General features: G+C 37.5%; 1 protein-coding gene across 1 annotated transcript in view; it reads left to right on the top strand.

Annotated features, from left to right (window-relative positions):
• Positions 1–17,913, top strand: part of Whsc1l1 (Wolf-Hirschhorn syndrome candidate 1-like 1) — a gene marked incomplete at its 5' end in the record, with an annotated part of 121,702 nt that overhangs the window by 64,585 nt on the left and 39,204 nt on the right. The window contains 4 exon segments of the mRNA XM_005398440.2: positions 1,594–1,639; positions 4,545–4,675; positions 5,193–5,321; positions 6,204–6,330. Of these exon segments, the coding sequence (XP_005398497.1) occupies positions 1,594–1,639; positions 4,545–4,675; positions 5,193–5,321; positions 6,204–6,330 (433 nt within the window).

The following is a 17,913-nucleotide window of genomic DNA, read 5'->3' as shown; positions in this document are numbered from 1 at the left end:
AATGGCACTCACTTGGTATAGGTTGTGAAACAGTATTTAAGTGAAAAAGAAGAGGAGGTACATTTTGACAGAATATTCAACTGGTGTACTCAGTATAGTAACATATATGTGAAAGTACCCTTTCAAACACACTTTTAGAAACCATTCTCCTTTGAACTCACAATCCAGACTTTCTTAATTTTTTTTTAAGTGAAAGAATATCCATTTATTCAGCCTGGACGCCTGATACTAAACAAAACATATTCTGAGTAGAATTAGTTCCAGTAAGTTTTATATTTTAAAAATTATTTACTACAGAAGATTGTGAACTTTTCTATTTAAAATATTGCCTTCATAATTTTAAACTACTAAATTTAAGATCTGTCTTTGTGGGTGCTCTATGATATCATAAGCATGTAAAACAATTTTTCCAGAATATTTAACTGAAAGTGAAATAATACACTAATTTGCATTCATTTAGCATATTAACTTTCATACTTAGAAAATTATATTCCAAAAAATCTTAATAAGCTCTTGCAAATCTACAGTATTCGTTACTATAATAAAGTTGTGATTTTGCCACTTGGTTCCCAAATTCAGTCTGTGACCAGTTTAAAAGTTAATAAGCAGAATGAGTACAAAAAAATGGGACACATTGTTAATGCCACTGTGTTATAGTCAGTAGTAGAATAAACCAGTGATTGTTAGAAAATTTTATATTTGTATGACTAATTGTATCTTATAAAAAGCATTTATGTTGTATGTTTTTTTACCTGTTGTAAAAAAATAAAAAATTTTTTAAAAAGCTTAGAACAGTCCTTAAATATTTACAAAATGTGTTTCAACATTCATATTTCACCACATCTTAAAGAAACAAAATTCAACTCATAGCTTAAACAGGAACTCCTCCAAACAGCATCCTTTCTCTAATGGTTCAATCCTCAAATTACCACGTGTTTTACATATACATTGGCAGAATAACTTCTAATCTCGCTCTCCTAATGTAGGATCAAGACACTGTTCATAAGACACTCAAGAAAGTGCTTTTGCAATATCACAAACTTATTTTCTTAAGTTTGTACTAGCAGCAAAAGTATTGAGCTTCCAGCTGTATGGAGCCCTGTAGCACTCTCTACAGAGAGGGTCCTGATTCCCAGCAACTTAGCTGTGAGTGCAGGCGCGGAAGGGTCTTAAAGTGGCGTGAGTTACATTAACCTGAGTATCATAGTAAGTAAAAATTTATCCTAACGTCTTTGGGGCGGGAGGGGTTTATAGCAACATTGGGGCTGGTTGCAGAAACAACCCCTCTCTTGCCTTCCAGACACTGAGGAAAGTATTCTCTTTTTTTCCATATACCAAGGGAATGGTGGGAAAAGTCTTTGCTAGAGAGCATGTGGCTTGGTGTTGTCACTTGGTATTCAGCATAGGCAGCTAGGATTTAAACCTTCCCCGGCCTTGAGACAGAGAACTTGACCCAGAAAACGGGACTGAGTTCAGATTTTAGATACATTGATCACTCATCACTACTTAGATCAATGAAAGTGTTATTTTTTCCCTGTTAATTAAAAGAGAAAAAAACCTCCTTGTTAATGCTGTGTTTTTCTGTCCAAACAGGTTGAAACAGTTCCTCAGGCTACAGTGAAGACTGGATTACAGAAAGGTGAGTTAATTTTATAATGTTGTTTTGCATTTCCTTGATTAAACCAATTTTAAAGAATCACTTATTTGTACTTCATGTATTTTTGTCTGTCTCTGTAAATCATTGTTGTTGCTCTTCAGTGTGAAATTGCAGTATTCCCCGGTGTTGGTGTGTGCGTGTGTGTGACTCTTAGAGTTGATCTTACTCTGTACCTTCATGTGAAAAGTCTTGTTTTGGTAAATTGGAGAACACCATGTAGAGTTGATACTGTTTCCAACTTTTCTCCATAAAATTCTGGGGTTTCACTGGCTTTATAAACTAGGGATGTGACGAATCCACTTTTTTTGGTATTCGACTGAATACCGAATAGTAGCTATTAATGTTTGTCAAACATGGACTATGACAAATCAGAAAAGACAACCCAATTGAAAAAATTTTGCCACATTTATTTTTACAGTGCTGTAAAACCTTTTTGTAAATTAAATGATCCATAGCATATTTATGGCCACTATTAGATGACTTTATGTGAATCTATTTGCGATATGCACAAAGTTTAAGAAACCTTAAACTTATATCTGTATTTCCTGTGTGCAATTTGACTACAGTACGAACTCCATAGCATGATTCATGCGTTTTTTGGTGAACTCAAAACTGTATTTATTACCTGTAGTTTACTCTGGGCAAATTGCATTATTTAAAAAATAAATAAAATAAAACACCAGCCTCTCTGCATTCTCGGGGAGAAGTCTGCAGCGATGGTCTCCGTGGAGATCCTCAGCAGAACTGAACAGCCTCTCGGAGGGAACACTGCTTGGCGGAGCTCCAAGAAAAGACATCGCGATCGCTGCGAGATTAGGAGGCCTGATTGCGTTGTGTTTCCACCATTCCACAGGGTCGGCGGACCGGGGAGTGCAGGGCTCTGTCAGATTCAGTGACAGCTCCGTCTCCGCAGCGATTGAGGAAACTGTGGACTGAGATTCCTGTACAATTTCATCCCAGAAACTCCAGACTTGTAGTCTCCATGCAAGATTTCTTTGTCGGCGGCTCGATAAACAGTTTCTTTGTTTTCGATTTCGATTTTGCCAATCATCATTATTGGCATTCTCCTGCCTGGTTTCTTCAAGACTGAACAATTGCTTTAACATTCAAATGATTTTTTTCTTTTTCTTTTTCTTTTTTGTTCTTTTTCTTTTCTTTTTTCTTTTTTTGGTCTGAGCTGGATGGGTACAGCTTAAATCATGAATCCAGCCTAAAAACCACCGTTTAACTTACACTGATCTATTCCAACATGGACTATTTTTGGGGTTTTTTTGGTTTTTTGTTTTTAAATAAAGCATCATTAATGCACATCTGCAGGGTTTTGCCAAACAGCCCAAACTGTATACGTTGCAATCATTAAAAGCTCTTATTTTTTTTTTAATATTAGTGCCGTTATCATGGAGAACAGCATGACAGCTGTCTTCAGCAGTCTGTCATTTTTCTATCATTTTCAGAAACTCATCGAAAATGGCGGTACCTGTGTTTCCCTTCGAAAGCCTCTCAGTACAGCACTCCTATTCCTCTGTTAAAACTCCTTGTTAATCCAGTGATCTCTTAGGCCAAGGAAATATTTTGTGGTGGTGTTCTGGGTCCATACACCAGCAATGAAGGAGATAGATTTGTGTACTTGTGTTTTTAAATCAGCGTTAACGTGGGCAGGCACCCTCATTCATAGCTGTCAGGAAGCATTCAGTGAAAAACTTGTAGATGGGATGTGATAACAAGGTTCCAGTAATCTGAGCAGTCTCCCGAGGCCCACATCCTCCACCACAGAACATGGCTATGTACCAAGTGCTGCTCCCACTCAGCCTGTTGCGGATCTTCGTGGCCTCAGGAGACTTGTTTCTCTATGGTCTCTTCTGGACTGCACACTTCCACCATAGCTTGCTGGTCTGATCTAGATGTCTGTCTGTTGTATGGAAATTTTGGGGGAAAATCCAAAACGCAAACTGTGGGTGGAAATATTAACCGTCTCCTTGGTTCCTTGGTATTCACCGTGCCTGATCTGCACATTTCATCGTGGCTGTTTCTGTATAGCCTATACCGCATTAGCCCAAGAGATTGTTGCTTTGTAACTTTTTGCACTATTGTTTTGGCTGGATTTGTATTACACACAGTTTTAAAAAAAATTCCACACTATTCTCTGCCTTTTTTTTTTTCACGTTTACTCCTTCCCGCATAAATTCCACATAGAGGCCTCTCATCCAGCTCTTCGTGACTTGGCTGCATTGAACGCTGTCCATTCACTGCTCTCAGCAATGTGCCTGCTAATGGCATGACACATGTAGATGTGCTGCAGCACTTGTTAATGGTCACAATAAATGCCACTTCACCAAGGAAGTCTCAGATGAACAATTATGAACATCCAAAATTTATGGGGGGGGCAATAATCAACTGAATTGCAAAATTCGGGAAAATGGCACTATCCGTGTACGAATCGAATACAAATCAAAGATTTGTCACATCCCTAATAAAAACAAGATGGAGATGTTTCTGCGACCATATTTGTAAGCTACACAGTGTGTTGGGTTTTATGTCTACCCCTCCAAATTAATGGTTCTTTGAATTGCTCCAAATCAATCAGCAATCTTGCAGTCTTGACAGAATTGATTTTTAGGTTGGAACTTGGGCTCTGCTGACTGAAAATAGCACTAGGGCAGGTGAATGGAATTAAATGTTTTAATAGAGCGGCTGTAAGTTAAATCACTTACTACCAGGAAGGTCAGAAGCTTATGAAGTTTTGACTTACGGCCTCAGTGTTACAAAGAGAGCTGTGCTTTTTTTTCCACACTAAAGATGAGTTTGGGGAAAAATACTCTCCTACACACAAAAAAAAATTAAACTTTTAAGTACTATTTTAGGATTAATTTCAGTGTGTTGTATTAAGGTGCCAGCGAGATTTCAGATTCCTGTAAGCCTCTAAAGAAAAGGAGTCGAGCTTCAACTGATGTAGAAATGACTAGTTCAGCCTACAGAGACACATCTGACTCCGATTCTAGAGGACTGAGTGATCTGCAGGTAAGTATGTTCAGGGGTCTGGGTAGAATGCCATTTTCTGCTTTGCAAACCAAAGTAGCATAGTGCTTTTGCCTGACTTATCTGGGGCAGTTGGGGAATTTTAAAAATACTCTTTGGAGGGGAAAAGTCACTGGTTATTTTATAATTTGTAAGTGTTTTTGTTTTGTTTTTTTGAGACAGTATGTTGCTGTGTAGTTCAGGCTGTCCTTGAATTCATTATGCAGCCTAGGTGGGCCTCAAACTCAGGGCGATCCTCCTGCCTCAGCCTCCCAAGTGCTGGGATTACAGGTGTGCATCACCATATCTGGCAGTTATGTCTTAATTTTGCTAATCTTTTACGTAACAGAAGCAGTTTGTTTATTGTTTCTTGCAAAATGGTAAACCTGCAAGTTTCATGGATTTTAAAAAAAGAAAAAAGTTACTAAGATCTATTTGAGCAAGTCTTATCAGGATTTTCATTACATCTAACTTCTATAGAAGTTTTGTTTTTCTTAAAAATGTGCTGTTTTTTATATAGGTAGGCTTTGGAAAACAAATAGATAGCCCGTCAGCTGCTGCAGATGCAGACGTTTCTGATGTGCAGTCCATGGATTCAAGTTTGTCCAGAAGAGGCATTGGAATGAGTAGGAAGGACACTGTGTGTCAGGTAGGCAGGTGACTCATCCTCTGACTGAAAACAGGTGTGATCATATTCTGCCAATAATACTCTTAACCTTTTGTTGAAGGGGGCAGTATTTTTCTAATTTATGCTATTATTTTAAAGCTACAGATCTGGAAACTCTAACTCCTTATTTCCTTGAGTTTGAATGCTTATTCAGTTGTAAATGCCAGTCATCATTGTGATATTAATTGGGAGTAAATAGCAGATGACCCATTTCAAAAACATTTTCTTAGCTGGGTGTGGTGGCACACACCTGTAATTCTAGCACTTGAGAGGCTGAGGCAGAAGGATCGCTGCAAGTTAGAGGCCAGCCTGGGCTACAAAGTGAGTTCAAGGCCAGCCTGAACTGCATAGCGAAACCCAGTCTCAAAAAAAAAAAAAAAAAAATTCTTATATTTAAATTCATGTTAACTTTTTAAATGTATTTCTACCCTGTTGGAAAACTATTGCTTTGTTATATGGAAAAAAATTAAAGTATGCAGATCCCAAAGAGGGAATCATAGTAGCTCAAGTGTGACATACATACATACATACATTATTTCTATTTGTGGTACTGGGGATTAAATATGGGCCCTCATACATGGTAGGCAAATACTATACTGAAGTATGGCTTTGTAAATTTTATGTTGTATGGGGTACAGAAATAGTTGTCACAGCTATGTGAGTGGTTTTCAAAGTGAAGGCCCAAAGACCAACAGTGGTATCAGCATCTTCAGAATACCTATTAGAAATGCTAATTTCTGGGACTCTAGACCTACTGAATCAGGGTCTCTGAGACAGGAGCCCAGTGATCTATATTTTTGTAAGCCCTCTGGGTGACTGGTGCCTGCTAAAGCTTGAGGATCATTGCTCTTTGCCATGTTACAGATCTGCGAAAGCTCTGGCGACTCTCTGGTTCCTTGTGAGGGAGAGTGCTGCAGACACTTTCACCTGGAGTGCCTGGGATGGACATCACTCCCCGATGGGAAGTTCATGTGCACAGAGTGTAAAACCGGTAAGCTTGTGTGAAAAGATTGATAGGAAGGAGTGTGCAGTGGCAACATCTCCCATGGCTCTACCTCCTGTGTCACTTTTTCACTCTCTTCCTCCCCTTCCATGGGTATTTCAACAAATTAAGACACCATTCAAAGATTAAGTTTTCTAAAATCAAAGGTGTAGTTAAACGTCCCCCTACCACTGCCTTGATCATAACATGTATCAAGATCAATTTGTGTTTTATCCAAAGAGTGACACAAATTATGTGAACCGAGTTCTTTGTCAGGTAGATCTGAGAATTTTTGTGCTGAAGAAATTGGTTTAAAGTCCTCTGACTCTGATACAATGAATGGAGTAAGTTTCAAGTAAAACCATAACCATGGTGATTATATTTTTAGTGGAAAGCTGGAGCTATTGAAAAAAAAATTTTAACTTAGGATTCACTATTTCTTATCCCTCTATACCTACTGTCACCTATCAGAATAACAGAGAAAGAAGTGTGCTAGTTTAAATTTCTTCTCTGTAACTGTAAGGCTTAAACTTAGGGAAAGAGGAAATAGTGGTTTAGTCTGAAACAACATGGCAAATGAAAACCAATTGGAGATAGCATGGTAGTGCTTCTAGAAACTGTTTGTGTGGTTTTATTGTTTTTGTTGTTGTTGGGGAAGAGGTTGTTTAGCAATGGGTAAGAGCCAGTTGTATTTCAAGTATGCATTAAACACTGACTCTATATTTTATTGTTACTTTTTTACTCCTTTTTCTTCTTACTTGGATTCTCACCATCTCTTTTATCTTTTATCTTCTTTTTTTATTTTAAAGAGAATAAAAAATTTTTAAAACCGCAAAAATGATACAGAATTTCAAAACAAAATGACAGGAAATTAACAGTGGTTGTTATATTGCATACTGTGCTCTTCAAAGTAGTTGTTCAGATTATCAGATATAGGCATGCAAACTTGATTAAAAAATTAGTCATTAACTGTTGCTTTCAATAAACCAATAGAAATTAGTGGTATAATTATCTTAACTATCTTGTGTGTGTATATACATATATCTTCCCGCCTTCTTTCTTTTCTCCTTTCTCTCATCCCAGTTAGTCTTTCCTTTTTAACAATTTCTTTCCCTTTCACAGTATCTATTTTACCTTTCAGATTTTATTTACTCTTTCAGTTTCTTACATTAGGGAGATAGTACAGTGTTTATATCTGTGGGTCTGATTTATTTCACTTATGAATATGGTCACTAGTTGCATCCATTTACCTATAAAAGCCTTGAGTTTATCTTCCTTTATGGCTGAGTAATACTCCATTGTATAACAGTACCACATCTTTTTTATCTTTTTCTCAGTTAATGGGCATTTGGGTTGTTTCCAAGATTTAGCTATGACAAATTGTGCTACTATAAACATGGGCGCACGTATAATGCTGTGGTACGTTGTTTTCAGTTCTGGAAAGATACCCAGAAGGGGAATAGCTGGATCAAATGGGACCTGAAATTTTGTTTTTTTTTCCCCCCATAACCGGGAATTGAACTCACAATGTTGCGCTTGCCAGGCAGGCGCTGTGCCGCTGAGCTAAATCTCCAGTCCCGGGACCTCTAATTTTTAAAGAATCTCCACACTGACTTCCACAGTGGTTGTACCAGTCTGCACTCCCACCAACAGTGGAGAAGGGTTCCTTTTTACCCCAGCCTCACCAGCATTTGTTATTCATTGATTTTTTGATGATAGACATTCTTTCTGGGGTGAGATGGAATCTCAGTGTTGTTTTAATTTGCATTTCTTGAATGACCAATGATGTTGAACATTTTTCATATATTTATTTGCTATTTATATTTCTTAATCTGAGAAGTGTGTACTCATCTCAGATATCTATTTTTGGATTGGGTCTTTGAATTTTAGGAGCCCATTTTTTTTTTTTTAACTCTTTATATGTTCTAGATAGAAGTCCTTTGTCTGAGGGACAGTTGGCTAAAATTTTTTCCCAATTTGTGGGTTTTCTTTTTACTCTGTTGGTGCTTTCTTTTAATGTGCAAAAAGTTTTCAATAAGATGAGATTCCAGTTGTTGATTCTTTGAAGTATAGACATGCAGTTTGGTTTCTGTTCATGAACTCTCTGCCTACCCCTGTGTCTTCAAGATTTCTACCTACTTTCTCTTCTGGTGGATTTAGTGTTCCTGTTTTAATATTTAGATCTTTGATCTGTTTTGACTCTTATCTTTTTTTATTTGAATATATATCACCTAAAGTCTTTAGACAAAAAGTTGAGGGTTTTTTGTTTATTTGTTTTGGTTATGTTTTTACTGAGCACATAAAAATGGCAGGTAGTCTAATATGAAGCACTTTATCCTACTGTCTCATTTGATCTTCATAACATTATGAGAGGTACTATTATTATTTTGTAGGAAAGAGAAAATGAAGATTTCAGAGAGTCAATTACCTTCCTTAAGGTATAGGTCACATATAATGAAGCTGTTACTTATACCCAGGCAGCTTGACTTCAGAGTTCTTGCCTTTTTTCATTGCTTTCTGCCTTGGCTACATAGGATGGACATTGAATATCATATATCCTAATGTACAGTTTAAACTGTAGAAGCTGTTTAGAATATACAATGTATTTTTCCTATATAAAGTATTTAACTCATCACATTTAGATGTGGTTTGCAACTTAGCAAGCTTAGAGTCAAATTACCTGCACATTGTTCTATTTGGCCTTCAGAATGTTTTTTCATTTTGAACATGTCCTCTTGGTTCCACACATTTCTCTGTGCTCCCTTTTTCTAAAACTCTGTTACTCCAGTCATTTTTGTAGCCAACCTGGTTCCTTTAAGTGTTTTAAGTATGCAGTCCCTGAATTGAACTGTTGATAGGAAGGACTTTGTATCTTTTTTATTTATTTACTTACTTATTTTTGAGTTTTTGAGACAGGTCCTCACTTTGTAGTACAGGTTGGACTTAAACTCACTACGTAGTGCAGGTTGGCTTTAAATTTCTTCCTTAGCTTCCAGAGTGCTCGGTTTGTAAGCATGCACCACCATGCCCAGGTAAGACTTCATATCGTTGCATTAAAATACTCTTAGGGCTTTTGTCCTAACTCCAGAATCCAGTAGAATTCTGTTAACAAAAAAGTTAGATATAGTCCAGCTTGGTGGGCACCTGTTTTGCAATTTAAAAAGAAAGTTTGCTTTAAAAATACACAAAACAAAGTTGAAGCACTCGTACTTCCTGATTGCAATTTACTATGAAGCTATAGTAATCAAACAGAGTGGTAATGGCATAAAGAGAAACATTTGGACCAGTAGAGTAAAACAGAAAGCCCAGAAATAAGCACTTGTATATATTATTAAATAATTTTTTTTGTTTGTTTGTTTTTTGTTTTTTCTCCGGTACCGGGAACCGAACTCACGACCTTGCGCTTGCCAGGCAGGCGCTTTGCCGCTGAGCTAAATCTCCAGCCCTATTAAATAATTTTTGACACAGAATTGAAGACCATTTGATGGTGGAAATGACAGTCTTTTCAAAAACATTGCTGGAAAAATTGAATGCATACAGAAACAAAATTGGACCCTTCTTAACACCATAAATAAAAATTAACTCAAGTGGATCAGAGACCAGAATGCAAGCACTAACACTGAATTTGACAGTTGTTTCACAGATATGACATCAAAGGCCTAGGCAACTAAAGGAAAAATAAATTGGACTTCATCAAAATTAGAAACTTATTATACCAGATAATACTGTGTATGTGCAGAATAGAGAGGCAACTCATAAAATGGGGAGAAAATATTTGGAAATCATGTATCTTGCATGGGGTTAATGCCCACAATATTTAGAGAACTCAACAGCAAAGCAAACAAACAATTCAAAATTAGATTAAGAGGACTGGGAATGTAGCTCAGTGGTAGAGTGCTTGTCTTACATGCATTAGGTCTCAGGTTCAATTCCTAGTACTGCCAAAAGCAACAACAAAAATACAAAATTAGATAAACAATTCAAGCAAACAACAGAGATTTTGCCAAAGAAGATCCATAAATGGCCAATAAGCACATGAAAATATGCTGAATATAATTAGTAATCAAGCTGGGCATGGTGGCTTATGTCTGTAATCCCAACACTTGGGAGGCTGAGACCAGAAGGATTGCTGTGAGGTTGAGGCCAGCCTGGGCTACAAAAGTGAGTTCAAGTCCAGTCTGAACTGCATAGTGAGACCCTGTCTCAATAAAACGGAACAAAACAAAACATTAGTAATCAGGGAAATACCAACCAAAATCACAATGAGGTTCTACTTCATATCCATTAGGTTGGCTATTACATGAAACATACACACTCACACACACAGAAAACAAGTGTCAGCCACAATGTGGAAAAATCAGAATCATTTGTGCACTGTTGATGGGAATGTAAAATAGCTCAGCAGCTGTCAAAAATAATATGGCTGTTTCTCAAAACATTAAATATAGAATTACCATATTATCAAGAAATTTCATTTTGAGTATATACACAAAAGACTTGAAAGCAGGGACTTCAGTAGATATATGTACACCCACGTTCAGAGCAGCAGCATTCATAATAGTCAGAAATTAGAAACAACCTATTACAACTTGTGTCTAGATATCCCTCCAAAGCCTCATGTGCTCATAGACAGAGGTTTTCAGAGCTGGCTGGATCTAGGGTGTGTGATACTGGGATTAAGGGTTGTTGTATTAAATTATCCACTGATTGAAGTTAGCATACTTCTGGATGCCACCACACAAAAGGCTTGTAACCTGAATAGGGTAAAAGGGAAAGTCAGGCTGGCTGCCTGCTGCATGTTGCCTTCTGCCTGCTATGCCATGCACTTTTTTTCCTCTGCAATGTCCCTCTGCCATCCTGCCCTGCCTTAGAGACAGCCTACTGGGGACTGAAACCTCTACAAACTGTGAGCTGAAATAAACCTTTCTTATTTTGTGGATGGTGGGTATTTTGTCTCCACAAGGAGAAAATAGCTAAGACACAAACGAAGCATTTGTCAGTGGGTGAATGGACGGACCTATAGTATGTGTGCATGCACGTCTATGGTTTTTTGGTGTTTCAGGGATTGAACCAAGGGTATTGCACATACTAGGCAAACACCCTACCACTGAGCTACAGCCCCAGTCCAGCCTACATTGGAATACTATTAAGCCTTAAAAAGAAGTGAAATTCTGGCAATACTGCAACATGGATGAATCTCAGAGGATATTGTATTATTTAGATAATTTTTATTTCTTCAAAGACATTTTGCTGAGTGAAATAAGGGAGACAGAAAAGAAAAAATATTACAGGTTATATTTTTTATGAGATGCCTAGAATAGTCAAATTCTAGAGATAGAACAGTGCAATAGGGATGCGGGGGAAGGAGGAATGAGGGGTTGTTCAATAAGTGCAGAGTTTTTGTGCAAGAAGTGAAAAGGTTCTAGAGACAGTAATAAAAGTCACAGCAATGTGAATGTAGCTTAAATTTTTTATTTTATTAGTGCATGTTTGCAGTTTATAGTCATCTTGGAGAATGGTTACATGTATACTCTATAGTTTGTTTCTTTTTAATCTCCTTCCCTCCCCTTCCCCCCTCCTCTTCCTCTATCCCATTTTGCATTCTTGTTAATATTATTAACATTAGCTCATATTATGGCATATAATGTTCACATTAATTGAGGCTGTTCGGTTCCTGTGCATGGCAAATCTTTATTCTACTTATTTCCCCTTTCCCTCCTCTTTACCATTTATACTTTTTCCCTTGGACCACTTCTCTATTGCAAGAAATCCATCTTCTTGTCCCCTTCCGTCTGTCCTTTACCATTCCCTTTGTAATTTGTCTCATTCAGTGAGAGACACCATGCAGTATTTAAGCTTGTGTCTCTGGTTTATTTCACTCAACATTGTATTTTCCAGGTGCATCCATTTTCCTACAAATGTCTCAAATCTGTTGTTCTTTATAGCAGAGTAGTATTCCATTATACATAGATACCACATTTTTTTGTCCAGTCATCTATTGATGGGTATACAGTCTGTTGCCAAGATTTAGCTGTTATGAGTTGTGCTGCTATAAACATTGGTATGCATGTATTGTTGTAGTATGCTGTCTTCAGCTCTTTGAGGAAGATATGTAGCAGGGTAATTGCTAGGTCATATGGAATTTCTAATTTCAGTTCTTTAAAAAACCTTCATGCTGATTCTCTTAGTGGTTGTTCTAGTTTACATTCCCACCAGCAATGAAAAAGAGTTCGTTTTTCTTCATTTTTTTCACCACACCCTTGCCAGCATTTGTTACTGTCTGACTTCTTAGTGATTGTCATTCTTTCTGGAGTTAGATGGAATCTTCGTATTGTTTTGCATTTCTCTAATGACCAGAGATGTTGAGCATTTTTTCATATGCTTATTGACCATTTGTATTTCTTACTTTGTGAAGTGTCTTCATTTTTATTGCCCATTTTTTAACTGAATGTTTAGTTTTAGGTGGTTTAATTTTTCTGAGCTCTTTGTATATTCTAGACATTAGTCCTGTCTGAGGAGTAGCTGGCAAAATTTTTTTTCCCATTTTGTAGGTTGGCTCTTCACTCTATTGATCGATTGTTTTGATGTACAGAAGCTTTTTATTCTGATATAATTTCCTTCTTTTTTTTTTTTTTTTTAAAACAGGGTTTTGCTATGCAGTTCAGGCTGGCCTTGAACTCACTTTGTAGCCCAGGTTGTCCTTAAACTCTCAGCAATCCTCCTGCCTCAGTCACTGAGTGCTGGGATTACAGGCATGTGCCACCATGCCTGGCTTGATATAATTTCATTTGTTGATTCTTGATATTATTTCTTGTATAGTTGAGGTTCTATTTAGAAAATCCTTTCCTACCTATTTTATCTTCCAGTAGGTTTAATGTTTCTGTTTTAATGGTTAGATCTTAGATCCATTTTGGTTTTACTTTAGTATATGTTGAGAAATAAGGGTCCAGTTTCAGACTTCTGCATGCAGATAACCAGTTTTCCCAGCACCATTTATTGAACAGACTGTCTTTTCTCCAGCATATGCTTTTGGCCCCTTAGTCAAAAATCAAATAGCTGGGCTGGGGATTTAGCTCAGCGGCAGAGCACCTGCCTGGCAAGTGCAAGGTTGTGAGTTTGATTCCCAGTACCGGGGTGTGGGGTGAGGGGTGGGAATCACATAGCTGAATGTGTCTGGGGAAGTTTCCTCAGTTCCATTCCACTGAATGGAATCTGTTCAAGTTTTTGTTCCAGTACCATGCTGTTTTCATCACTATTGCTTTGTAGTTCAGTTTGAAATGTGATATTGCTATATCTGTTGCTTTGCTCTTGTTGCCCGAAATTGCTTTTATTATTCTGGATCTGTTACGGTTTGTGTCTAAATGTCCCCCCAAAGCCTCATGCAGTCATGGGGTGGACTTCTAGAGTTTTTGATTAATTCATGGTCCAATGCTGGGATTATGGGTGTGAGTGCTATACCCGCCCTGGGGCAGGAACCCTGCGTACAATATGAGGGAGGGAAAGAGGCTTGCTGGTGCTGCCCTTGCTCCTTTTCATTCTTGTTGCTTTTGCTGTTTTCTGCCACTGCCATGAACTGTTACCCCATGCCATGTGCCACTCTGCCTTGGAGCCAGCAAAGTGTGGACTGAAACCTCCACAAACTGTGAGCTAAATAAACCTTTCCTTCCTTAATTTTGGGCGTCAGGTATTTTATCCCAGCAATGAGAGAAAAGTAACCAAGACAGGGTCTCTTCTGACTCTGTATGAATTTTAGGGTTGTTTTTCTAGCTCTGTAAAATAAGCTGTTGGTATTTTGCTTGGGACTGCATTGAATCTATATATATTTTTTGAGAATGTGACCATTTTGACAATACTGATTCTACCTATCTAGGAGGAGGGGACATCTTTCCTTTCTTTTTTTCTTTTTCTTCTCCTTTTTTTTTTTTTTTTTTTGTCTTTTTGAGACAGTTCAGTTTTGCTGTACAGTTCAGGCTGGCCATGAAATCACTATACACACCAGGCCAGCCTCAAACTTGGAGCCATCTTCCTGCCTCAGCCTCCTGAGTACTGGGACTGCAGGTGTGTGCCACCACACCTGGCCATCTTTTCATTTTCTGATGTCCTCTTCAATCTCCTTTTTCAGAATACTGTAGCTTTCTTTGTAGAGGTCTTTCACTTCTTTGGTTAGGTTAATTCCTAGGTATTTCATTTTTCTTGAAGCTACTGTGAATGATATTATTCTCATAATTTCCTGCTCATCCTGTTGGTTGATGTACACAAATGCTAATGATTTTTGTGTGTTGATCTTGTAGCAGTTTTGGATTTCACTGGTGGCAGGGGAAATGTGAGCAGTACTCTGGAGAAATGGAGGGAAATGAGCTTTATTAAGCTGACTGGCTCAGAGGAGTTCAGCACTCCAAATTCTGAGCCCTGAGTCTGGGATAGGAGAGGAGCTATACAGAGCTTAGGGGTGGGGGGAGGCTGGTAAGACAAAGATAGTGACTTAAAGGTGACATGTTTACAACTGTACACATCTAGATGGCTTCCACAGGCTGGGGAGTGAGATAATAGGGGGCTGTGAAGCTGCTTGATGTTATTATACCAAAGGGTAGCTGGTATGGGAAAGGGCGGAGGGGGACACAGCAAGGGACAGAAACTGCTGCAATCTTGTGGTTAAAAAATACAATAAAGCAAAACATAACATCTGAGAGCAGGGCTTAGGGTTGGGAGGGGACTCAAGGTGGTTTATTTTTCTTAGTATTTTGTTCCATTGTTAAAGTTTCTTACTAATTATAAGAATTTTTTGGTGGAGTTCTTTGGGTTTTCTATGTAAAGTATCATGTTTTCTGCAAATAATGATAATTTGAGTTCTTCCTTTCCTGTATGTATCTTATTATTATTATTAATTCTTTGTCTTGCCTAATAGCTCTGGCTGATACTTCAAGTACTATGTTGAATAGAAGAGGTGGTAGTGGACATCCTTGTCTTGTTTCTGATTTTAGGAGCAATGATTTTAGGCTTTCCCCATTCAGTATGATGCTGGCTATTTGTCATATATAGCTTTTATTGTATTCAGGTATGGTCCTTCTATACCTGTTTTCTTCAGGGTTTTTCATGAAGGGGTGCTGGATTTTGTTGAAAGCCTTTTCTGCATCTAGTGAAATGATAGGTGATTTTTTTCACCTTACTTCTGTTTAAGTGGTGTATTACATTTATTGACTTAAATATGTTGAGCCATCCTTGCATCTCTGGGATGAAACCTATTTGATCATGATGTATTCTGTTTTTGGTAATGCACTCCATTCTATTTACTAATATCTTGTTAGATATTTGTAAGGTAAGGTGGGTCACATGTATGAGAGTGGTTGGATGAGGAGTGCTGGACACGAAAGGGAAGGTTTGAAGGGGGAATAGTGGTAGATGAAAAGAAAAGGTTTTTGTGGGGTCTGATTTTATTAGAGTGCTTTGAGTTGCATTGAAGGGTTTATACTGACAGTTTCTAGAGGATTTTTTTTTCACTTTTTTGTTTTATTTTAAAGAGCAGAGTAAAAATAATAATAATAGCAAAATACAAACAAAACAAAGCAAGAACATTAAAAATGAAATGGGGTTTCAAACCAAATGATAGGAATTAACAGTGGTTGTTATATTACATATTGTTATCTTTAACAAAGTTGCTCAGATTACCAGATGTAAGAATGGAAGATTGATCAAATCATTAAAGAGAATAAAAAGTAATAGTTCAAAACACATTAGAGACAATACTGAGTTTCACTAGACAAGATGGTAGGAATTCACCAGTGGTTGTTACGTTGCATATTGTTATCTTCATATCAGTTGCTCAGATTATCAGATATAAGCATGCAAAGTTGGTCAAAATATAAAAAAAAAAATTAGGCACCAACTGTTCCTTTCAATAAACTACCAGACATCAGCAGTACAGTTATCCCAGGTATCCTTCTATATAAATATATATACTTTGCCTTAGTTCTTTCTTTTTCTTCTTTCCCTCATCCCAGTTGTTCCTTCCTTTGAACAATTTCTTTCCCTTTCGTATTATCTATTGTAAAAAATACAGAACACTTAACGAATTTGTGTGTCATCCAAGGGCCATGCTAATCTTCTCTGTATCGTTCCAATGATAGCATATGTGCAGTCAAAGCGAGCACTCTAGAGGATATTTTGTAGCAGCTAGAGTGAGCTATGGGAGAAAAGGAGTTTTTGAGATGGAGGAAAGCTGCATGGTTGTCAGAACTTGCTGACAGGAAGGCAGTAAGGTAAGACAGGGAAGAGCCAAGGCTTAGAGTGGGGAGAGTGCAGCAGTAACACTGGAGAAGATAGGAGTGACTTGAGAGAGCTAAATGGGAAATTTAAAAACTTGGGCAAGGAGTTTACATGTTTGGAAAAAGAAAGAAATATGTTAATATCATCTCAGGTTTGAGGTGAAGAAACTAAATAGGGAACTAAGACAAAGGAGAGAACCTAGACACCTTTTAAATCAGAGCCAATGAAAAAGCAAATACACAAACATAATAACCTAACAAACACAGAAGACCATAAAAGAACATAACACAACTCCAGACTACTAACTAAGTGAAGAAAATTACAGAAACTTAAAACTATGAAATGTCTAATGGGAACACAGATTAAATATTCCAGTGAGACATTGCATATGTGATTCTCAGTAGCTTCTTTGCCAGAGTCTTGAGTGCTCACACCCCAGTACTGTCCTACCTCCGTTCATGAACTTAATTCTTTCCATGATTCTGGTCACAAACTGAATTAGACAAGCATCAAATCAGATTTTCTGATAACGTAACACTGAACCTAAGCATTGAATTTGGTTTTTTGGGTTTTTTGTTGTTGTTTTGAGACAGGGTTTCACTATGTAGTTTAAACTGACTTTGAATTCATTTTGTAGCCCAGGCTGGCCTTGAACTCACAGGGATCCTCCTGTCTCATCCTCCCGAGTGCTGGGATTACAGGTGTGCACCACCCTACTGCTTTTGAATTTGATTTGATTTGTTGCTATTTTTGGAAGGATTAAAAATGTACTTTAATGCTGTTGAACTGAACACTTAAAATAGCTAACATGTTAACCAATATGCTGTATGTATTTTACCACAGTTATTAAAAATACAGGTGCCGGGCGTGGTGTTGCATGCCTGTAATCCCAGCACTTGGGAGGCTGAGGCAGGAGGATCATTGTGAGTTTGAGTCCAGCCCTGGCTACAAAATGAGTTCAAGGCCAGTCTGAACTGCATAGCAAGACCCTGTCTCAAAAAGACAAAAAAAAAGTGCTTTTGATTCACTTATTACAACATAAAAATTAGTTTGATACCAATTTGTCTTTCCACTCTTGTAAAGTCATAGTTCAGCTGGATGTTGTGGCACACACCTGTAATCCCAGCACTTGGGAGGCTGAGGCAGAATGATCTTTGTGAATCTGAGGCCAGCCTGGGCTACAAAATGAGCTCAAGACTAGCCTGAACTACACAGGGAGGCCCTGTCTCAAAAAGACAAAAAAACTTAAAGAAATTTTTTTAAAAATCTTTTTAAAAATATAAATAAAATAAAATATAAATAAAATAAAATATAAATAAAATAAATAAA

Source organism: Chinchilla lanigera, unplaced genomic scaffold, assembly GCF_000276665.1.
Source record: "Chinchilla lanigera isolate Chin_1 unplaced genomic scaffold, ChiLan1.0 scaffold00062, whole genome shotgun sequence".
Classification (NCBI taxonomy): Eukaryota; Metazoa; Chordata; class Mammalia; order Rodentia; family Chinchillidae; genus Chinchilla; species Chinchilla lanigera.
This window is presented reverse-complemented; position numbering and strand designations above follow the sequence as displayed.